The sequence below is a fragment of the Vipera berus genome (assembly GCF_964194415.1).
Source record: "Vipera berus genome assembly, chromosome: 2".
NCBI classification, from domain to species: domain Eukaryota; kingdom Metazoa; phylum Chordata; class Lepidosauria; order Squamata; family Viperidae; genus Vipera; species Vipera berus.
In genome coordinates, this window is record NC_138203.1 from 35,084,300 (window position 1) to 35,109,508 (window position 25,209).

At 37.7% G+C, this 25,209-nt stretch overlaps 1 protein-coding gene across 2 annotated transcripts in view; it reads left to right on the top strand.

The window, feature by feature from the left end:
* MRPS27 (mitochondrial ribosomal protein S27) overlaps positions 1 to 25,209 on the top strand; it is a 52,637-nt gene that overhangs the window by 7,145 nt on the left and 20,283 nt on the right. For both annotated transcript variants that reach the window (XM_081321736.1, XM_081321737.1), the window contains 3 exons: positions 772 to 849; positions 5,404 to 5,474; positions 7,365 to 7,423. In XM_081321736.1, coding sequence (XP_081177862.1) covers positions 772 to 849; positions 5,404 to 5,474; positions 7,365 to 7,423 — 208 coding nt within the window. The remainder of the gene's footprint in view (positions 1 to 771; positions 850 to 5,403; positions 5,475 to 7,364; positions 7,424 to 25,209) is intronic.

The window sequence follows — 25,209 nt, forward strand, 5'->3', positions numbered from 1 at the left end:
TGAATCTTCACCAGGATGCTTCTCTCAATTAGATTTTCACTTTAGGAATTAGGATCACAGAATTTTTAACATTTTAACCTTTATTCTAAAGAAATATTGGGAACATTATTGAAAAGTTAGTTTCTATATAAGGTGTTACTGAATCAATGTTTTTGCATTTATTAGGACTTTAGAAATAAACTGTACATATTTGTTTATATCTCTGTACACTTTTTCTCTATTGACTTGTTTGTTCTGGTAATTCATATTTTCTGTTTTTATTCTGTACAATTAAAATAAAAGATTGTATGTCACTCAGTTGATTTAAAATGGAGTAGTTTGTAAGTCTTATAAATAAACAATCTTTTGTACCAATATAAGATGTAGGGAGTTGCTATTTTGATTAATATCTTTTAAACAGATTAGCATTTCAAGTTTTAATTAACCTTTTTTACGGAAAATGCTATATAGTTATCCTTGAGCCCCCTGAATACTCTAAATCATAATATTTATTGAGTAAGATTTATTGAATTTTATAGAAGTATAATTTATGCTGACGTTGTGAGATATTTTAAAGCTGTAGAGTTGACAGAGACTCTTATCAGAGTTCCAATTTTTATAGAATCTGAATCCCAAAGGTTGATAAAAATTAAATGATTCCTGAAATAATAATTGCTACCATAGCAACCTGGTGCATTTAATGTAATAAATATAATGCATACAAATAGGATGACTAATGCATTTTTCAATGTGGAAATCTTCTAAAGGACTTTCTTTGACCTCTTTTATTAGGTCAAAGGTGTATTCTTTCAGCAGCATACGTTGACAGTACAACATGGGAACAAAGAAAAAAGGAAGAGCACAGCCTGGGTAAGGAAATGAATGCTTTTTTTTAATCTTGGGCTTACAGGATCTAATGTTGAACATGATCTAGACTTAAATTTGTTAGTATTCCAGATGCCGATTTCTCAAAGCAAGAGTGCCTGCTTGACTTTTTTTATGGGGGCTAAATACTTGAGAAAGCAACGATGACAATACAGTACGCGACAAATTTTAATAATATTCATTTAGTTTAGCAGTGTTTTAGTTGTGGTAAAAAACAAAGAGATGTATACAGCAGAGTTGTACATATGGGAGACAGGAATTCATGGCCGCTTCTTTCCCTTTTCTAAATAATATGTATGTTGAATATTTTATGTTATCATGTCTTTTTGCATTTCTTTTTATCTTTGGCTGTGTCTTTCAGGGTTGGGGAAACATGCAACTTCCTAATAGTGGAAATAGGTGTTTTTTTCACAATACCAAGAGGACATTTATAGAAAGCAGCATTGTCTCTTCTAGGCAGCAGCAGTTTTCCATCAACCATCATCTCAACAGCTCCAGTTCTGGAGAGAGAGAGAGAGAGAGAGATGCTGCTTCTGTTTACAGTTCAGTAGTGTACAGGACTGTAGCTGTTTCATTAAGAGTCTAACACATTCCTTGTGGCCGAACTTTCATAAAGTTCATAAATATACCAAAATATAGTACTGAAAGCAAAATAGGCTGAAATATTAGGGGAAAAGCAGCCAAGTTAGGACATTCAATTGATTGAGGGTAGATAAATTAGCTTGCTAGATATCAGTTTGCAAACCACAGCTGTGCAGTGTCTTTTACTTGAACGCAAGATGGCACTGTGCCTTTGTGAGTGGTAGCATTTCTCAGTCAAGAGAATTACAATTTTTACAACAATGGCCAGTCAGACTAACTTTATAATGCAGGGACTAGCTCTCTGCAAGAAAAAAAAATCATGTGTGAAAATCAAACAAGAAAACTAAGCTATCAACAAAAACTAGTACGAAGGAGAAAAGTCCAGTAATGAGGATGCTTTCCAGTAATATAGAGGGGCAGTCTACAATCTAGCCTTAAAATTCTAAAATTCCAGCTGGGCTATACAGGAAGTCAGAAGGACAGCTAAAGCCTGTAGTCCTGGAAGCTAGATTTAGATCGTTAGATAACAGATTAAAGTCTAGGACTCTTAAACTGCTATTTTTAGAAATTCTACCTGTCTGCTTCAGGCAAGGTAGGCAACAAAACTCGCAGGGCTCGGTGTTTGGATGACTCAATTTTGCCCAGGAGTTTAGATCTGTTAGGCACAGAGAAACCTTTGGGGGCAGACTAAAGGATGGAGTCTTTATACAAGATGAAATAATAAAATAATTAATTATAATAAATAATAATAAACATGGGACAAAGCAGGTATTTAACTAATCCCTAGGACGTGCTGGCTCAGGAATTCTGGGAGTTGAAGTCCATGAGTCATAAAAGAGCCAAGGTTGCCTACCCCTGCCCTAGGAGAAAGACTGCAGGTTTAGGAGAATGAAAGTAGCATTTACTTTGGTAGATGATAGCTGTGTCAAAAAATACTGTAAGAGTTTACCAAAATGCTAGGTTTTTGTAGTGCATTTGCTCAGTGTAGGGCCTACACTGTAGGCTATCCAGATGAGCTATGGAGGTGTGCTCTTGTCCAGAGACAAAAGTTGTAAATTTCTGATTGTCTTTAAAAAAAAGTGCTATTCTGTTCTCTTACATTCAAAATGATCAGAACTGATCAGTGTGTAATCCAGTCAATCTCAACATATTACTTACATACTTATTGCATCTCTGTAATGGAGGTATCCCTAGAGGCAACATTATAAGCAAAGGGTCATATTTGCAAATGGAAGGTGAGAAAAAGGAATATTCCTGAAAGCAATATTACAGAGCCTTGGTGGAGCAGTGGGCTAATGCCTCCTTAAGTAACACCAGCTGCCTGCAATTAGTGCAGGTTCGCGTCCCACCAGGCTCAAGGTTGACTCAGCCTTCCATCCTTCCGAGGTAGGTAAAATGAGAACCCAGATTGTTGGGGGCAATAAACTGACTTTGTAATAATGCCGCTTGGGGGGGGGGCGAAAGCCCTAATAAGCAGGCATATACATAGAATGAAGGCTATTGCTAAGCACATTGATTTGTGCTTTAAATTGTAAGCTGCCCTGAGTCTTCGGAGAAGGGCGGGATATAAATGGGATTAAAATATATATATATATTCTGTAATAATCTTATATCCTTCCAGTGTGGCTGTTCTACTGGATTTTTCCTCCTTCATAATTCTGAACTGAGATAGGTTTGGCAGGTTGCAGCAGGGCTGTTACTTCAATGTGTATATTGGTTTGCAGATTCTACATTTGAAACGATATATATATTTGTATTGGAAAGAAAACACTTGGTACATGAGGTGCTTTTAACTTTCCTCATATACCTTTTGTTCATGGCCATAATAATTTAAACATAGGTTTTATTACTCTTCTAACTAAAATGTGTAGTTAACATGAAACACTTTTTTAATGTACAGCAGGTTTGTTAGGAGGAGGAAGAGGAGGAGGAGGAGGAAGAGAATGGTGTTTGGGCTTTTTATTGATTAAAAAAGAGCATACTATTCTAAACAAAAGCATAGTAAAGGAGAACCAAAACGATTTATGAAAAGAACGATCTGTATTTGGATTTTTAGCCTAGAAAAAGATATTTGGAAACACTTTATACAATTATAGATGATGCTGAGAAACCAAAGTGTTAATTTTTTCCTTGCTATTCTCATTATGAATTCAGAACAAAGAAAAGGATTATTATGGCACATAGTTACAATAAATATAGGTTATAATGATGGCTTTCAATACAGTATAGCTTTAAAAAGGGATAAGACAGTTTAGTGAAGGGTAAGTCTGTCAGTAGTCATTAGTACATAATGGATCTTGCTGGCTCAAAGTTCAGATGCTGCAGATTGTGAATACTGGTTGTGGAGAAACAGCTGAATGAAGAAACTACACTGTCTTTTAAGTCCAAGATCCTGGACTTTGTAATCATTGCCATTCAGACCAAGAACTGCCCTTATGTTCTTAATCTTGTAGAGCGGGAAAGCTGCTATATCTTCCAAGGTTTATATTTAGAAGATTGAGCAAAATACATTGAGAAGTATGGCATATTAATTCTAATGAATTCAAATTACTTTTATGAATATTTGTTTAAGGAGCAAAAGTAATTTTCTGCTTTAAAGTGACTTAAAATACAGTTACACTTATGTATACGTTATCCTACATTTTCATTGAATATTGACATCCTTACAGAAACTACTTGCAAACTCTTTTATGCTGATGCGGTTCCATTAAAAAATAAGCTAACAGCACTGATCTGTTTTGAAGAGTATTCTAGCAGCAATTATATAGTAAGCCTTTATTGACTGGCACTGCCTGGAGCTAGCTTTGAACCAGCAATTTTTGGGAAGTGAAAAGCTTTATCTCCTGTTACTAGTCCCTTGAGCCACCAATTTGTAAGAGCAAGAATCTTCTATGACAGCTTTAAGGTAAATTTAATCAATAGGCAATTTTAGGTTTCATTATTTTAGGAGGTAATAGTTAACTATTGAATGGATGCCATTTAGAGCTGGTTAAGATTTTTTTTAGTTGATTCATGAGATTTCCATATTACATTCCATAATTTAAGAAGGCTAGAATATGCCATGCTGAGTTTTGTTCATCATGAGGAGGTTGAACTATTAAGCAATATTATTAAGGTTGAACTATTAAGCAATAATATTAAGCAGTTTTCCAGAATAGCTCCACTGATTTTAATTTTTTTTTCTTTTTTAGCTAGATTTCTTTAAAATAATAGAAAATGAAACGCTGTTTTTTATATTACATTGGGTTGATGGATAAATTTGATCTTCGTGCATGGTTGATTATCTGATCCTTTATCTCTTGATTTACTATATTAATGGGAACTGACCTGTCTTCAGTTGTCTTTGAATATTACAACACAGTTTCTGGAAGTTTAACTGTATCAGAATACAGATATAATGTCATATATAACAATAGGTGCTTTAAGAGTTTTGTTTTAATCAAATGTTTGAAATTTACAGCTACCATGCTGGCAAGCGGGAGGCTATGGATGACTTTGGGCAGTGACTCTCTCAGTCCAACCCACCTCACAGACATAGCTTTACTAAGTGACTGCTTTGCTTAACGACCAAGCACCCTGGTGGGTCCCAGTGGCATTTTAAATTTTTTTTTTACTGCCACTAAATGTTGGCGCTGCCCGGAAGGATATACTGTGGCCATTGCCCCAACAGATACACTGCCAAATGCCTCCAGGCCTCACCTACATCACCAACTCCAGTGCTGCTGCTGCTGCTCTGCTAGCCATCAAACAGCTAACTGATGCAGCAAGTGTTGCTTTGTGGCCCGTGAGTTGTGCAGGTGTGTTTGTTCTCAGGCCTAGATGACACCTTATTGCATTGTAAAGATGTAGCGTGAAAGAAGGCCGTTTTTGGAGTTAACATACTTCGTTTTCATTTCTTGTTTTTTCATCCAATAACTTTAATGAGTAAAAACTAAAGGTGCTTTTTTCCCCCTGCAGCTAATTTAGCCAATTTGATGGACAAAACCTATGAAAAAAAATTACCGGTCAGCTCTTTAACATTATCTCGGGTAAGAACATGACATTAAATTAAATTAAAACAAAAATAATCCAGATAAAATAACATCTTGATATTTTAAACTAGTATTTTAGTTGAATTGCTACATGTATACAGTTGCTTTCTACATATACCAGGATAGTTATTTAAGACCTTGGGAGTTATCTACTTTGACTTGATATAACTTATTATCTCATATATTACAGACATGTCTTTCCTTGGAGATAGACAGACAGACAGACAGACAGACAGACAGACAGATAGATAGATAAAGAGAGAGAGAAACAAGCTCCATTTCCTCATTCCCTAAATCCTATAAATAAAAGCATTGCTAGTGTATAAGGGTCACATGAATTAAAGCAGTTATGTTTTTTCTGATTTTTTCCCCTAGAGCAGGGGTGTCAAACTGCTGGCCCACAGGCTGGATGTGTCATGAGGAAACCGCACCCACCCCATTGCCGGCAATGGGGAAAAGGTTCCAATACATCGCACGACATCACATGACGTTGAGAGTTTGACATGTCTGCCCTAGAGGATAAACTTATGAAAAATAAGTTTTCATGGTCACAGGGACATGTAATTAAGAATATATTTGTGTAATGTTTAATATGGTGATAGCATTAGTAGCTGTGGGTGTACCAGAATGTGCCCATATAACAATTCTGCTACCTGAACTGCACTGGTTATCAATGGGCTTCTGAGTACAATTCAAGATGCCAGTTGTCATCCATCGAGCTCTACATGGCATGGGACCAAGTTATTTGAGTGACTCTTGAGATTTTGCTACCTATTTCTCACACTTTTAAAATCTGTCTTGGTCCAGATTTGTTAAATAAAAAAGACATAGAATTAATGAATATAGAATTATTCTTTATTCCAATTCCAGCTACATTATTTGGGTGCCATATTTTATGTTGCCAATGTTAGGCGCAAAGAATCAAGACCATAAAGTTGCAATTTAGAAGATTTATTGCTCACATTTATATACAAGAATCTAGTCAACAAATGTTTTAATGCTAAATTGGCACCTAATAAAGGTCAATAGAATTCATGAGGGATGGACTATTTTGGGGACTAATGATTCTAGGCTGATGATTCTCCTAGTTCCGCCATCCAGCTCTGCCTTTTCCTACAGCCAAAAGTGCCAAGCTACATACTAGAAGGTACCAGCAAAAGTAAAAATGAATGAAGGCTAATATACTTGTCCCAGGATAATGTTGCAAGATCCAATCTGAGTCAGTCACCACTCTGCTAGAGAGAAGTTCCCTGAAGATAGCTTGGAAGACTAAACCTCTGGCTCAGATTGGATCCTGCAAAAGTAAAAACTTTTTTTTCTCAAGTGAAGGCATTTTTATAAGCAGCATAATAAAATCTGGGTATCTTCAATGGTAGCAGATTGATTACTGATTGCTGGGGACAAAACCTTCAGAAAACCACCTGTGAGAGGAAATAGAACAAAATGTTCAGAAAACTGGTACAAAAGAATTTTATTGTGCACCAATTTGTTCCATTTAGTGTTTGCCTTTAAAGCCTAAATCCACAATTTCTGGATGCTCCTGAATTTGTACTAATAATACTGTCATGTTAGTACTATGTTACTATATATAGTAATGCTAATGATATTAATAATTATCATCATATATATTTATTTCAAGGCTATTTCCTCATAAAAAGGAAGATTAAACATAAAAAATAATCTTTAGTCTGGTTTTTAGTCTTCTTTCAGGTAAAGGTAACAATTGCAAATCAAGTGAAAGTGCTACAGTGATAATTTTATCTCTATGCCACTTTAAAGTGATTTTTTTTCTATATTGCAGTTATATCTGATCATGCTATGTTCAGCCATATCTGAGTGGCTGTCGATGGTTTACCTAAGATCATCTCTAAACTATTTTTCCCTTAGTTTATAGATAACATTTCTTCTCGTGAGCAGGTGGATCAAACTGAATATTATCTATACAAGTAAGCAACCCTTTTAGTTTTATAACAAAATTATATATTTTCATTGCACACTTTGTTCTCAGCTCTTGGCTTCAATTAGTTAAATCACACATTGCTTGAAAATTAATTTCTGATCATGATTTTGGATATCATTGATGTCTAGGGACTCACCATGCACTCATCAATTATCTGTTAGGAAGTATAATTTTGCTGCTATAATTTTGATCATAAAGACAATCTTCTCATTGTGGTAATTTCAGAATGAAAGAATGACAGTGGTGCTCCCTAAAGCAAGGGTTCCAAACTTTTCCAGCTTTGTGAAGCAGTGGCAAGGGCAGGAGAGGAGATGTTTTTGCGCACATGTGTTTTGTGCATATGGAGCTTTGCGTGCTTGCCTGCTTTTTGCGTGGCCTGATTCCCATACCAGGCCATGGACTGGGGGTTGGGGTCCTCTGCTGTAAAGCAACAATGAGCCTAGGTGGCATTTAGATAATCATGACTGTAGAGGAAGCCAACTATTCATGCCCAAGAAGAATGCTGGATCTCAAGGCTTATTATATTGTTAGAGATTCCCCTCAAAAAAATGTTTGGGCTGCCTACCAAGGTCAGCTTAGATATATTAACTTGGACTTCAGTAAGGCATTTGATAAAGTAGACCACAACCTACTACTTGATAAGATAGAAACAAATGTGGCATACATAGCATCACCACCAGATGGATTTGTAGCTGGCTGACCAGCCGTACTCAGCGTGTGGTCCTCAATGGAACTGCATCTACACAGCGGGAAGTGTGTAGTGGGGTGCCCAGGGCTCTGTTCTGGACCCAGTGCTCAATGATTTGGATGAGGGGATAGATGGGGAACTCATCAAATTTGCAGACCACACCAAGTTGGCAGGAATAGCCAACACTCCAGAAGATAGGCTTAAGATACAGAAGGATCTTGACAGACTTTCAGTGGAGAAAAAAGTAAGGTTCTACATTTAGGCAAGAAAAATCAAATGTACAGGTATAGTATAGGTGGTACCTTGCTCAATAGTAGTAACTGTGAGAGGGATCTCGGAGTACTAGTGGACAATCACTTAAATATGAGCCAGCAGTGTGCTGCAGCTGCCAAAAAAGCCAACACAGTGCTAGTCTGCATTAACAGAGGGATAGAATCAAGATCACGTGAAGTATTAATACCACTTTACAATGCCTTGGTAAGGCCACACTTGGAATACTACATCTAGTTTTGGTTACCACGATGTAAAAAAGATGTTGAGGCTCTAGAAAGAGTACAGAGAAAAGCAACAAAGATGATTAGGGGACTGGAGGCTAAAACATATAAGGAACGGTTGCTGGAATTGGATATGTCTAGTTTAATGAAGAGAAGGATGAGGGGTAACATGATAGCAGTGTTCCAATATCTCAGGGGTTGCCACAAAGAAGAGGGAGTCAAGCTATTCTCCAAAGCACCTGAAAGCAGGACAAGAAGCAAACAGATGGAAATTAACCAAAGAGAGAAGCAACCTAGAACTAAGGAGAAACTTCCTGATAATTAGAACAATTAATCAGTGGAACAACCTGCCTGCAGAAGCTGTGAATTTTCCAACACTGGAAGTTTTTAAGAGACTGTACAGCCATTTGTCCAAAATGGTATAGGGCTTCCTGCCTGAGCAGGGGGTTGGACTAGATGATCTCCAAGATCCCTTCCAACTTTATTATTACTATTACTACTAACTGTTATATGTAACAATCTATTTGGAATGTCACATTCCTTCAAGTGTTCCAATCTTTGGGCTGATTGTTAAGTATCTTTGTGTCATATTTGTCAAATATGGAGTAAAACTGGATGTTTCAGTTTGACACGACAAAGTTGAGTGTGAATGTGAGAAATTTTAAGAGAGCCAATATGACATTTTAACTACGTTTAAAGTATCGAACTAAATCTTGGGAGAGCCAGGTTCAAATATACTCTTAACCATGGATGCTTTTTAGATATTTTTCAGGGCTTATAAACTGATGTAATCTCAAACAACTCTGAGCATTAAACATCCCTTCATTCTTTCTCCCTTTTGCTCTCTCTGTTTTATTTTAGAGATTTTAAAAATGCAACCAAGAAAAAAGAAGGGAGCAAAAATAGAAAAGAGATTTATAAAAATGATATACATATGTAAGAATGAACATATATCAATTTGGCAATTAAAAACCCTTATTAAAATAAATCAGTAATTAGCAAAATCAGCCAATGAAATAATTATCAATCAGAATGAACAATTAAGAGTTTCCAGCTAATCTGGGAAAGCCTGCCTTCATTAATTTAATTCAGTGTCAGCCTTGATGTCTGTTGATGTCTATCCCATATGTAAGTCTGCAGTTCTCCTAATAATGGGAATTATATGTAAGGTTCAATATGAAGCATGAAGAATCCCAGCAGCTACTATCATATGCAAAGCCCACTCTGTATAGGTTCCCCCGCACATGCATGCTAGTCGTTTCCGACTCTAGGGGCCGGTGCTCATCTCCGTTTCAAAGCCGAAGAGCCAGCGCTTGTCCGAGGACGTCTCCGTGGTCATGTGGCCGGCATGACTAGACGCCAAAGGCGCACGGAACGCTGTTACCTTCCCACCGCAGTGGTCCCTATTTTTCTACTTGCATTTTTACGTGCTTTCGAACTGCTAGGTTGGCAGAAGCTGGGACGAGTAACAGGCGCTCACTCTGCTACACGGCACTCGGGATTCGACCCGCCAAACTGCCGACCTTCCGATCGACAAGCTCAGCGTCCTAACCCACTGAGCCACCGCGTCCCACTCTGTATACTTTACAGCAATATAGGGCTTAGTAATGCTTAAAAAGGTAAGGTAAAGGTTCCCCCGCACATGTGTGCTAGTCGTTTCCAACTCTAGGGGCCAGTGCTCATCTCCGTTTCAAAGCCGAAGAGCCAGTGCTTGTCCGAGGACGTCTCCGTGGTCATGTGGCCGGCATGACTAGACACCAAAGGCGCACGGAACGCTGTTACCTTCCCACCATAGTGGTCCCTATTTTTCTACTTGCATTTTTACGTGCTTTCGAACTGCTAGGTTGGCAGAAGCTGGGATGAGTAACAGGCACTCACTCTGTTATGTGGCACTCGGGATTTGACCCGCCAAACTGCCGACCGTCTGATCGACAAGCTCAGCGTCCTAACCCACTGAGCCACAATTGGCAAAAAGGAAATGTTGATACTTGTTTCATTATAAGTGAAATTATCTTCAAGAATTGTTCAGCTTTATGACATTGTCACTAAATGTCCAGAATGCATTCAGTATGGTTATTCCCCACCCCCACCCAGTTTTTGAATATGAATACAGGTAGTCATCAGCTTATGTCCATTCTTCAGCTATTGTTCAAAGTTATTGTGGTGCTGAAAAAGGAACTTATTACCTGTCCCCAAAGTTTTGGCCATTGCAGTGTCCCCATAGTCAAGTGATCACAGTCTGGGCATTTGGGTGCCTAGCTCACGATAACGATTATTGCAGTACCACATAATCACCATTTGCAACCTTTCTGTTGGTTTCACACAAGCTAAGTAAATAGGAAATAAATGGGTCTGACAGCTGCAATTTCCAGTTTGTTATCCTCTTGCTGTACTCACAGTGGGCTGTGAGCATGTAGGCGATTCCTTACTTGGGAACTCTCTGGCTCCTTCCTTTTCTTTCAGTTGTCCAACATGAGAAATCAACTCTATTGTGTGCCTGGAAAATGAGCAGCATAAAAGAGTGGGAGAGTCTGTTTATTCAGGCCTGATAAGGATAATTCCAGCAGACACTTAACTTCCTCCATAGACTTCTTTTTGCCATCCTCTAGTACAGGGGTAGGCAACCTCGGCTCTTTTATGACTCGTGGACTTCAACTCCCAGAATTCCTGAGCCAGGTGGCTCAGGAATTCTGGGAGTTGAAGTCCACGAGTCATAAACGAGCCAAGGATGCCTACCCCTGCTCCTAGTATCTGTCCTCTCCCTTCCCTTTCTTTCCCGCCCTTACATTTGCCTTTTCTTCAGAGCAGTCTTTATGTTTAGCAAGCACTGAGTCTGCAGGCACTTACAGTTAGGAACTGTGGCTTACTCCTGAGGAGACCAGTGTTTCCCTTTACCACAGATACCATACTTCTGTATCACCCCCTTTTTTGTTTTTGCTTTTCTTCTTTTGCTTGCTTGTTTTTTTAAAAAAACATAATTAAAAAAAGAACAAAAAACCCCTGTGAAATGTTTCCATACTCTTTTTTTTTTAATTCCTGATTTTTCCATTCTCAAATATCCTGGCTCTTTGCAAACTTATTTACTATAAAAACAAGATTTCAACACTAGGAAAAGATTTTGTTGTGCAACAGTGACTGGGCCATTCAGCACTAAAGTCCTCAGAGACCACTGCCATTTGCATATCTTCTCAGCATCAGAAACTTTTAATTATTGCTTCGTTATTAGCTAGCTTGCCTATGTAGTAACAGCTGGTAAATGGAGTTTAGAAATTATAGAAAGGTCAGCAGTAGCTGAAAATTACAGATGGCAGCCAACATGGTATGGTAAACAGTTCTGGCAATCTGCCTGCAACACGTATTGGGAGATGACTGTGATTTTAATTTATGCAGACACCAACATAATATACAAGTGATCTGTACATATCCTTTTTAAAAGAGGTCAATCTTTTATTATTATTTTTCCCCTTGTGAGGCCGGTAATTTAGGATTTTGTAGTTACCCTCCTGCATTACTGCATGTGAATTGACAGGAGATACAGGATGGTTCTGATGGGCACAAATGAATGCTGGCTGGGATAGTCCACACAACTTAAAGTTGCCAATATTGAGAAGCACCAGGTAAATGAAATAGCTCTGGCAAGACATGGTCTTATATGGAAAGGTTTACAAGGAAACCCCCAAAGGATATCTTATTATCCATTACATGCAGTGTTTTGGTACTGTGCCTGCTTTGAAGAATAAGTAATTTATATAATGCAGTACATTTATGAAACTCAATTTTTCACTTCTACGTCTATGACTGCTCAGTAAAAATGATTGTGAAGCGTAAGAAAGACAATTAAAAAAAGGCTCTTTGTATTGCAGTGCCCATAAATGGGAATGGTGTTGGGGCTGATATATACTGTATGAGGATTGTGACTTTGATTTTTCATAGGCGATGATGGAATTTAACTGTGGCCTGCTGTTCTTCAACAAAAAATTGTCAGCTGAAATATGGAAGTTTCTTTGAATCCTAAGCTCCTATGATTCTTTTTTTATTTCCCTCCTCCCCCCCAAAACCTGAAAAATGGGAATTGTAATGGAGACTACCTCATAGTCAGATTCCGTTGGGCATTCTGCAGGACTGAGTAGCATTTGGAAGGCTGAGGACTGCATTCCGGAACAGGGCCAAGCAAAGCCATCTGGTCACGCTGTCATATTACCTGAAAGCATGGTGCTCGTGGATTTATTTTCTTTTTCTTTTTTTGGGGGGGGAGGTTTAGAGTGGGAATAGGAACAGGTGGATTCTATGAAACAGTCCCTATCCTTACCCTTAAGAGCCCCCAACTATTATCTTAACAAATTGATTTGAAGGTTCTGGAAGGGCATGTGCTGGTTTTGTGATATTCCCTTCCTGAGCCTAAATTAATCTTGGCACTTTTAATTTCAAAATATTTATTTGGACTTCAGTGAAGGAAAACAAAATGCATGCCATTCTTGCTGTCAGGGCCCATGACTCAGGTTCAGTGATTAACTTCATTCAATCCAGCTCCTTTCTAATCTATTCTGTTCTAAAACTCATGTTTTTATCCATCCAGACAACTTCTCCTTGTAGTATAATGCAAATAATGCAGCTATTTTCTTCTTCCTTGTGTTCAGAAAGGTATTCTTTTACTCTTTTGCATTCACTATTTTGTTCTTATAGGTTGATTGCTTTCTTTCTTTGTATTGTGAAAGTGGACCACTCTGTGGTGTTTCATCTTAAGCTACAGGAAAAAAATATATGTCAGTGGCTTTAGTAACCAAAGAAGGCAGATGGAGCTAATTGTACAACAATTTATAGTTAGAGTCACTACACCTCCTGGGTACAATCTAAGCAGAAAAACATGGCTCAATACAGTAAGGCTTTTAAAATTAATTACATATTCATGAAATGTGGATAATGTGACTATAGTACTGAGTTGCAGCACAGCTTGATGGTAGCCATCTTGGGTGCATCATTAATCAGAGAGGCTGATTTAGATAACATATTCATGCTGTGTTTCCAAGAGAGAGCTGTTCTTTCTTCCTCCCTTGTGCCCCCCCCCCTTGTGGGAAATGAAACATCACAAGCCTGGGTCCATGTGTCCTTAATCTGTGTTTGAAATGTAAAAGAGTATGCCATGAATTGTCAACAATATGTGTTTTTAATTCAAGGCTGTCATTTAGATTTCTTGACATTTCATCCCCTTCATTATAGTTCTGACATTTTACATTTGGTGCTATGCTGGGGGTAGGCATACATTAGAGAATATGGTTGTCATAGTGAAGAATTAGAAGATCAAATGGTTAGAAGTGATGAGTACAGGAGCAGCTGCCTTGCCTCACATTAATGGAGGAGGAAAGATGGGAAAAATTGCACTAACATGGTATAAACCTTGGCTGTATTTTGGATTAATGGCAATGGCAATTTCTCCTATTTTGTTTCAGTGCCAAAGAGTTGTTTTCATTTATGAAAAACTTTATGAAAAAGTTTTCTAGATGGTATGCAAAGTTCCCCCCCCCCAAAACAACGGCTGATGCCAGCCAAATTCAACTATAAATAATAAAAGGAATGGAATGAACCTACATCCCAGCACATTGAAACATTTCATAAGGGTTGCCATGTGTTCTAATCTTAAATGGTAAAGTACAAAGAAGTAAGTGATGCAAATGTATTTGTTACACATGTGAAAACAGAGCATTTGAACTCAGTATCTTTTGAAGGGTATGGAATTAAATAAAGTGGGTTAAGAAAATGTGATTTTTTTAAAAAAAAAGCCATTGTGATTTAGAATTGATGGAAATCATGCCTTATGCATATGTATACTTTGTATAAATATTAAGATGTTTTGAGATTTCTCACTCACTTGCTCTTCTTGCACTTTTACATAAACTGTTGTCCAATTTTCAAAGGCCTTTAAACATTTGTGACATGCTGATTGATGCCTCACAACATGTTTGCAATATGAATCTTTGATTCTGTAGGTTGATGTAAGCATTACATTTGTTTACTGGTAGTTGGGTTATGAGCAGAAGTGTTCATTTATATTTAAGGGTAGCAGCCCAAAATGTTTATTATAGCGAAGAACTGGTTAAGAAAAGTATGGCTGAATAGACTGGCTGGTAAACCATAACCCAGTGTTCCCCAACCTTTGTGGTTTGGCGGCCCAGCTGGGGGGGGGCGGAGAGGAACCAGGCTGTTCGACCATGCACATGTGAATGGCATGCCGACACAAGCATGCATGCAGCCCTTGTGCAAGTGGCAGGTCAGCATGAGCAGCAGGGTGGTGTGCATATGTGCAAGCGCCTGCCGGCCTGCCACTCACAGAAGTTGAGCTGCGCGCTCCAGCCAGCAACTCACACAGCCCAATTCCAAATAAGCTATGGCCTGGTAGTGGGCCAGGGTTTGGGGACCCCTGCCATAACCCATCTTGATTGTTTTTAAGGCTTATAGATATTAACTAAAACATTTTTTTAGCTTCAGCAGAAATACAAATTTTTGTCATTGTTGATATTGTGTTATTAATGTTACAATATCGTACACTATATATTACAAAGTAGGAATTTAAATATTCTGTATATGTGGGTCAACAATAAGACAGCAACAACTTGCATACTGTGGCTTATGGATTTTTTTCCAACCCCTTTACTAGTAATGGCCCTCGGAGGAATCCATAATTTCTTCCAAATATTTTGTCTGTGTCTCTGTATGTTGCTTCCTTCCACTTGTATTGCATCTGTATGTTTGTGTATTTGTGCCCTAGGAAGCATGGGGTCAGTGCACATGCTCTGCTCTGGGCCATGGGACCAGGGGGAAGCTGGGAGGGGGCTTGGAAGAGAGCAGCTGGCAGCGTTCCAAGACTTACCCAGTTAGTTCTCCCATCGGGATGCGTTGGGGATTTTTTTCCTTTAATGTTTGTCTCCACTTGCCCAAGAGAGATCCAACTCATTTTCAACCTCACTTTTCTTGTTTTCATCCATCATATAGTACCAAATGTGGACCCATTCTGTTCAGTTTTCTGAGAGTTATCCTGATGGTGGACAAACAGTGTGCCCAATAATCTCATTTTACATAAAATCTTTCCAAATTTCTATTGAGTTGAAAAGAGAAGGGGAAAAAAAGCTTGATATAATATTAAGAAAATGGTTTAGCTGGAATGTTACTTTAAAGTTACTGTATTGTGGTCATGCTGGGAGTATCTCTTACCAGGTTGCTATAGCAACAGTTCCCCCCACTGTTCTCTAGTGCTTTCCTTGATCTATTATAGTGCACATATTAGGTTATTACATTTTTTTAAAATCCACTCATTTTCAATGAAATGGCATCAATAGTGGAAATCTTTATTGATTTTTGTTTGACTATCAATAGGTTTGTTTAAACCTAAATATTTCTCACTTTACCTTTGTAAAGCATTTCATCCTCAAGAAATTTTCCACTATTTTCATTTTTCTTTGTATTTTATGTTTTGATAATTTTTAAAAAAAAAAATGGAATCGAAATAAATATAATGAAAATAGTGTTGTTTGTATACAGGCTGGAAATAATACTTTTTTATTATTTTAAAATTAACTAGTTTCAACATCTTTTTCCCAAAGAGCAAATTATTATTGAACTTCTGTGATATGTTGATTGAAAAACGTCAGTGACTATGGTGATAAGGCAGGAGAAGGAGAAAAAGTTTCTTTTTATTTGCCCTTAAAAAAAAAAGAACAGAATGTTTTGAGATTCTTTCCTGCCTCTGATTTCATAGCTGATTACTGGAGGGAAACAATACTTTCTGTTTCTGTTTGAAGCATCCCATTTAACATGCCTTTTTTTAAAAAAAAGATATATATACGGGGCCTAGTTCCCCAAGTATAAGTGGATTATTTTTAAATAAATCCAGAATATGTTTCCTTTTCATGTTTTGCAGGGTTTAGAGTCACCCAGGTTAACAAGTGTAGGGAGTCCTTTATTGTAAGAGCTCATGGGTTGCAGAGACAAAGGCTTGAAAAGACGTACAGGCACGTACATGCATGCCATACAAATGGGACGTAGGGTTGACATAGGCTGAGTGACAAAAGGAAAGCTTCCTTTGGTTATGCATGATTAAAAAGGAGCCTTCAAGGAGCAACCAGCTTTGTGAGGCCGTTTTCTTTGATGGAGATGCATGATCAGTAAGTGCCTCTAGGCTTTTTCTCCCACCGCTTAGAGCTTGCACTGGCAGACAAAGGAGGTTTCTCGGTGACATCCTTCCAAATCCTCTAAGTTAAGCCTGCCTAGATTCTATTTGATCATTAAGCTTTGTACCTAAAAATATGCATGGAAGGAAGAACTTTAGCATTTTTGAAGCTCAGCCTTTAATGTGCTGCTTTGAATTGCATTTGGAAAGGGAGGCAAATCTGAATTGTTCCAAGAGACCAGCTTATTTTTAGTTGTTTGGAAGGGGAGGTCCTTCTCTGTGGGCGCCCCGGAGCTATGGAATCGGTTGCCGGTTGAGCTCCGGATGGCGCCCGATCTTCGCTCCTTCCGTCGCGATCTGAAGACATTCTTATTTGAACAAGCCGGCCTGGCCTGATGGGGGATGGTTTGGGTTTTTTATTCTCATTTTATTATATGTATTTATTGTTTTTAGCTGGGCACATGTTTAATTCTTTTTTAACTTTTGTATTTTGTATTTTTATATATCTGCCCTGTTCACCGCCTTGAGTCCTTCGGGAGAAGGGCGATATATAAATAAAATTAAATAAATAAATAAATAAATAAATATTTGCTTTCTTGTTTTTTCTCAAATCATTTTAGACTCTGAAGCAAACAAAAATGCTTTTTTATGAAAGTAAATGAATATATACTAGGACTATGGAAAACTACAGAAAGCCAAGCCTGTTGGCATGAACAAAGTGCCCCTCCTCACAGCATGGAGACAGCTGTAAGGATCTGGATCCATGGAAGGCTCAAAACAGCTGCCTCAACCATTGCCTAGACTGTGCACGCATAGACAACACTGCTGTCTAGAATACTAGCAAAACAGTTGTGCATGGGGAGGCTGGAAAAGTCTTCCCAAAATCCACATATGGCTTTCTGACCTATCTGCTTCAGTACCTCAAACAGGAGCATTTTGTTTGCACTAGCTGCTTTGAAAAATCACTTCTCCAAATGCTTCACACATACATGAGTATGCAAAGACTCACAGTGAGCATAAACTGGGGCAGTTCTACTGATTTATATTTCACTTTGAATACATCTCACTCGTATACTTCTGGGATTGGACCAGACCAGAACACAGCACATGTATATTCTCAATCTGTAATGTTTTATTAGATTTCAAAAAAATAGTCTCTCCATCTTCTTTAATTTCAGTTAATTCATGCAGCATTTGAGAATGCAAAGAAAATATTAAAATCAGAAGTAGTACACATGTATTCCTGTATACAATGTTGAAATTGATGCCTCATAAACGATTGTATTTGAGCATATCAGTACAAAAAATTACCACATGGTGGCACTGAACAAAACTTTTAAGATCCATATAAAGGAAACATAATTTTGGTATAATATTAAAAAAAAGTATTTCCCTGATCATTAGCTGAATTTATTTCTAAAAAATAACACTTTTAGGTCTTGTAAATTGCTGTATTGTCCCCTGATTTCATAAAGTATTTCAGTTTAAGAATTAGTAACCAAACATTTAAAAAAACAAGTCGCTTTAGTACTTAATTCCAGGTTTCCCACATTTACTTATTGCTTAAATTTAAAATTGCTGAAATGATCAATGATAAGTTTATTAGCTTACACCTTCTGTTAAGATTGCACCTCTTAACTCATTAGTGGATAGGGATAATTGTTTTCTTTGGATCACTCAACTGGTTGAATATCGAAATCTTTTTCCTAATTAAATAATAGGAAATGACCCTCATTTTTTCCCTTTTTGATCATTCTTTCTGTCGGATTCCCTAACCTGGACATCCTCCAATTGTGTTATCTAATTTTCAAAATTCTTCATTCAGTAAACCTATTGCTAAGAATTGTGGGAGATTAAGTCTAATGAATGTTTATGGATTAAAGAAAGCTTTTCTGTTAGTATCATAAATGATTAAAAGTGAAAAAGAACAAGATCTTTCTTGCCTCCACTTGCTTCCACTTTACACAACTTTGTTCCTCATTGCCGGTTACCTTTTTATTCTGTCTGTGTTCTTTATCAATGCCTTACAGTGTCTTTCTTGTCTTCCTTCCCCTCAATTCTTGACCCTTACAGTTTCTTCTCCTTCTAGTCACATTGTACATAGCCCTCTGTGTATGCGCCGTCCTTTGTTTCCCCGCCCAATCAAGAGTCTGATGAAAATATAATTAAATCGCTGATGGCATTCTTTCTGGAAACTTTCCATTGAAAGTCATGCTTAGAGAAGAAAAAACTTAAATTGGTTCGCTCTGAAAGTAGTTCCTTCGATATTTCTTTCAAAAGCCCATAGGGAGTTGCAGTTTTGCTTTTTCCAGGTATTCCTGCCAATGAAAAACACAGCGGTAATTGCAGGAATTCTGGGAATGCTATCTGTTTTATCAGATGGAGAATGCTTCAAGGATCCTCTGGCATGCATTGTCACTCAATTCTGTAGCAGTTGGTGCAGAGAACTGATGTAATTGTACTTCATGAAGCACAGTGGCTCACGAGGTTAGAACACTGGGCTGCAGATTGACAGGCTCGTTTTTGAGACCCATTGCTGCCACGGAGCAGGGTAAGTTCCCGTCACACACTCCAGCTTCTACCGACCCAGCAGTTTGAAAGTGGGCGACTGAATAGATTAATGGGTGCCACTTCGGTGGGCAACTTTATGGGGACACAAAGGGAGCCCCCAACTGGACATCCCATGGGCAACAGTGATATCACTGGCAAATCTTTTCACCACAGAAGCATTTCAGTGCTTCCGATACTGGGGAAAAATCCTTCGTATGTTCATATTCCAGTCTTCCTTTCTCAGTGTCTGAAAAGTTAGCAGTGGCAGGTGATTACCGTATGCCTATTTTAATTTATTTAGTCACATTCAAAGAGCCAGTTTGATCTACTGCTCCCAACCTTTTCTATACCCCACACCCCTAGAATGCTTCTGATATATTCTCACACCCCTTACAAAAGTTTGAAATAATTATGCATATATACTATAATTTTGAAAAGTTTTCGCACCCCCTGGAATATCGTCCTGCACCCCCAGGGGGTGCAAGCACCCCCAGTTGGGAACCCCTGACCTAGTGATTAAGACACTAGGCTAGAAACCAGGAGACTGTGAGCTATAATCCTGTTTTAGGCATGAAACTCAGCTGGATGAGTTTGGGCCAGTCACCCTCAGTCCTAGTCACTTCACATAATTATTGTTGTGAGGAAAATAGGAGGGATTTTTATATATGTCCACCACCTTCAATTATTTATAACTATTTATAAAAATAGTAAAAGTGGGATATATATATAATAGTTAATGGGTGTCTGAAATTCAGTTATAGGCAGTCCTCTAGTTACAACCATAATTTGGATCAGAATTTCTTAAGCAAGGCAGTTAAGTAAATTGTGCTCAATTTTGTGACCTTTTTTGCCATGCTGTTAAGCAAATCATTACTGTTATTAAGTGAATCATGTTGTTCTGTGGCTTCTCCCATTGACTTTGCTTGTCAGAAGCCAAGAGGGAAGGTCACATATGGCGATCAAATGACATTAGGATACTGTAACTGCCATAAATACATGTTAGTTGCTTAGTACCCAAATTTTCATGGTGATGCTCTGATAGTTGTAAGCACAAGAACTAGTCATAAGTCACTTTTTTTCAGTTCAGTTGTAACTTTGAACAATTGTTAAATGAATGGTTGTAAGTCAAGGACTACTTGTACTGTATAACATTTTGCCTTGCTTGGGTTACACAACCTTTCCAATGTTCTCTTCCATAAAAGTAGGGAGCTTTTTAAATATAGTTATCTGAAGGTTTTAGATCTCATTGTATATGGGTCTGAAAAGCTACACAGTAATGTGTGTGATGTCATTTAATTGTACTGCCTTGCTGAATTAGGAATTTAAAAAATAGCAACCAGTTTGCTGGTTCTGAGAAGTAATTTATTGTTTGCTGGGTGTTAGTATTAAAATATGCTTGATATGCTGTCTCCAACAATAGATTATTAGAAATTAGAGGGGTACAAATAGCAGAAAACCACAGAGAAAGCTCCTGATTGTCCCATTCAGCATATAAAATGTAGTAGAGGCTACCTTTTCATTCAATTTATGTTTATCTTTTGCCTTGATTTATAAACGTAAGATACGTTCTATATTCCTAGTTATTGTAGATTGAATGTTTCTTTCTCTTGACTTGGGGCCCTGAACACAACCTAATTACACCCTATTCAAGGAGCAGAGAGACAGTTTAATTATATCCTGTTTTGGAAGGGAACAGAGAGACACTTAATACTTTTTCAACTGATTCTGCGTTTGTGTGCATGCAAATGTGTGTGCAAAATATCTAACATAGCAGTTACTGAATGTTGTTTACATAACATCAAGGTAAAATAGAAAATGTTTCAGAAATTGTAATATGTGGGAATGACTTTGGGAGACCGAGTGAAGATAGGCTCCCTGGGGAATGGTAAGGTAAGTGGGAGCATAGCATATAGCTGCTTAATGAGCAAAACAAGAGGCTCAGAGAGGACCTTCCTTAAGTTATCAGGCTGTGAAGATGATGGTAGGAGAACTTGCCATGCCTCTGTCGGAGCCTGAATCTGCGGAGGAAAATGAGCTGGAACGGGACCCTATGCAGGGCAAAGGAAAGTGTGGCTTCAGAGGAATGTGGGAAAGAGCAGGCCAAGGCAGGCCAGGGCCCTTCAGGATTGGGACAGGATGAACAGGAGAGACAGAGTTCAGGCGATGAGCAAGAGCCACCCCCACCTGATCCTACAGCACGGAGGGTGGAGAGAAGGAGGGAACAATGCAGGCAGGCTCAATTACTTGGGAGGAGAGCGTCCCACCCCTCTCCACAAGCCACACCTGGAGACAGATTTAAGGAGACGCTGTGGGGAGGGGCATTTGTTGGGAACAAACGCTGATTCCTTGGAGTTTTGTCTGTTGTTGCTGATCTCTTGTTCTGTGACTTCTGCTTGGAAACCTGGATCTCTGACTATTGGACTGACTGACAATGTTACTTAAATGTTTAAAGACCTCAGACTATATTTTATATTCTCTTTTGAAACTGCTCAGGCAAGCTTGTATTCACACAGACTCATTAGGTTTATGATGTATGTGTTATTCCTTGTTATCTCTGTGGCCGTGAGTAAATTCCTCTTCTAATCAGACTGTATGTGAAACTACTTCCAGCCAGAGTTAGCTGAAGGTGTGTGTGTGTTTTCTTTTGTTGGAGGCTTGCCAGAAACGTGGGAGCATTTGGGGAAAATTTGGAGCAATTAAAGGACTGTTTGAATTGCCAACTGACTGCATTTGCCTCTGTGCTGTGCAGAACTGTACAATCAGACTTCCAAGATTCTATTAATGTATCTTTACAGTAAAGTAGAATTAGCCTATCGGTCGATGTTTCCTAACTGGTCTCTTTGGTGAGGCTGAAAGAAACTGAATTGAGTATTGGTTCTTTAGGGAAGACTGCACATCCTGAGAGACATATTATTAGTAATTGGGCCCAATAATGTACAACAGACCTCTCCAACTTGATCGTATCCTAATGTGTTATACCAGTTCATCATTGAACTTTTGTCAGTCTGGTACCATCAAGGATCATGGATCATGCCATCAAAATTTTTTGATAAAATAGCAGTTTTCAGAATATTTTTTTTTCACAAACACTTGAAACCATTTTGACAAATCTTTCCTCAAGAATCCCTCAGATCCAAAATAAAAAAGGATAAAAAAAATATTTCACTTTCTTCTATTATCATCACTGATTTGATGGCCAACCTCCAAACCCAGAAATAGAAAGGAAAATATGTGCAGTTTCAGGCTGGATTAAATTTGCCCAATCCTGAATTATATCTTTCTTCATCCCCAGACAACATAGTATCTATACCAGGGGTGTCAAACTGCCGGCCCACGAGCCAGATGCGTCATGCCAAAACTGCCCCCACCCCATTGCAGGGAACGGGAATAAAAGTCGCAATACATTGTGACACGTCACGTGACGTTGCAAGTTTGACAGCCCTGATCTATATCAGTTGGGAAAGTTGGATCTGTATTTCAACAGATCTGTAGAGCGCCAGTTGAGGGAAAGTTTCTTTACGATAAATAAACAGATTTCTCTTTCAGCTTTGCTTGTGTGGAGCCAAATTGAGAAGAATACTCTTAATCAAGACAGCTAGTGGGAAGATTGAAATTACAAAGCAGTATTCGTCAGACTCAGTCTCTCAGCTATTTATCAGAATCTCTCTTCTTACATCTTTATAATTGTAACTGATTTTATATCTAATTAGGTAGTGATACAAATTTGTTTCAGGAAGAAAAAAATATTTGCCAAATGCTTCAAAATGACTGAGTGTGTTATGATACTTTTTAAAAAATTATCAGAGAAATGCAGTGCAAATATATGCTGTATAAATATTTCAAATAATCATATTTAATAATGTTAAATAATGAAAATCAATGAAGTATAATTATTTAAATGTCATGTTCAAAGGAATTCAACTTTTTGTTTTCACATTATACTACTTGAAAATCTCTTAAGAGGTGGTGATTCAGTAAAAGGCACACCTCTTACATTATTTGAATGCTGATTTGTTGAAGGGAACCATATAGCAGCAAAAAGATAAACGAAGGCTTGAAACAGTTCTCTTTTTCATGATCTGAGTTGGCTTTTTTTTTACAGGAAATTATGAATAGTCCAACAATTTAACCTTAAATAAATCACTGGTGAATGGTTTGTTTTACATTGTTACATATATACAACTTATATATTTCTAATCATTGCATATGCAGACCCTTGTATACATGCAGTTGTATGCATGCCAATAATTTAATTAGCTATGACATCTGTTTTTCTTCTTGTACCTGATCCTGCAATCCAGCTGAGATGATTATGTGTGAATTTACCATCCCCTGCATGTGTTCTTCAGTGACTTTTGGGATCATAATATTCTTTCTGCTTTATAATGGGATTCAGTTATTCATATTTTAATCATATTGTGTAACTAGCAAATCAATCAATACCAATTAGATAACTGATACATCAAATCATAATTCAGTTTGATGGTATATAACTGAGGTTTCCTGCAAGCAATTTTTAAGCAATCCTCTAATGAAAACAAATATAAAATCTTTTTTGTTCTTAATATCAGAGTTCAAGTGGAAGTATGTCAAGCAATTAGATCAACCAAATGGATCTTGATAACTTGATTTTCAGTGAGTCTGTGTATTATGAAATTAATTTGAAAAGAAGGAACAGTCAGTCACTTAAGAAACTATGCACACACACACACACAATTTTGTTGCCAGTGCTTTCATGCCATAGCTTTCTTTCTTGGGAACAGAACATAACATCTTGGCTCTATTCACCGAACAACATACCTCTTCTCTCCTTGGTAATATATATAGCCTTCAGCCATAAGGGACAATTCTGTGAAATTCACTTGACAGTAGTGAAAAGGGATGGTGGCTATAATAATCTGATAAATGTTCTGGAAAGCATGCTCATTCAGATGGAAGATTCTTTCTTGCTGTTAAATACTGCTGCAGTTTGGCTTCAGGCTGCTTTAGCATCTGTGGGTTAGTACTGTTCATTCATCCTGATGTTCTGTAAAAAAGGGATATGGGCTAAGGTCTCTGTCATTTAGATGCAGGGATTCCTGGGCCTTGTCATTTATAGATTATATGGTTCTTAGCACAGTGGCCAAAAAAGCTGTGATTTATAGATTTATTTTGAGTTACTAGAATCAGCGGAACCATCATAGCTGGACATACTTAGAATTAAAGAAATTTGAAGTCACAAATTAGTTCTGAGTAACAAAGATGAAAGAATATTAGACCTTCTGACTAATGCCCCACCATCAGTAATGTTTTCTTTCCATTGTGGCAATATAATTAAAAGTAAAAGGAGTGAAATTTCTATCGCTGCTTTAGAACAACCAAAATTCAGAAATCCTGGCTGAATTAGCTACTTGGAGATTGAGCAATAAATTCTAATTTATGTTTACCCAGTTCTGATTGAAAGGCTTCAGTCAGTAGGTCAGATAGTCATAAGACATGGTTAGGAATTTTTTTTCCTCCCATTACAAGTTATTTTCTGTTATTAAATTGGGTTTTTCCTATTTTAAACTGTTGTCTGCCCTGAAAACCTTATGACACGAAATAGGGATACACTCTAGATAGTTAACCATATTTTTCTAGCTTTAATATTATGGAAATGATAAAATTATGTCCTTCAGGAATGTAGTAAGAGCATGAGAGTTCATGAAGAGGAATTAGAACATTTAAGATAATTGTATGTTTTTGTGTGATTTAAACCAAGACTTCCTTTTCATAATCCAAGTTTGCAAACCACTGATATTCATTGTAAAATAGCTCTGTAGCCTTAAAATGTTGTGGTATTTCAGCAGTTCAGCCAGTGGTATTTTTCTTTTGGTTCACTTTTGGCAATAAATTAAGAC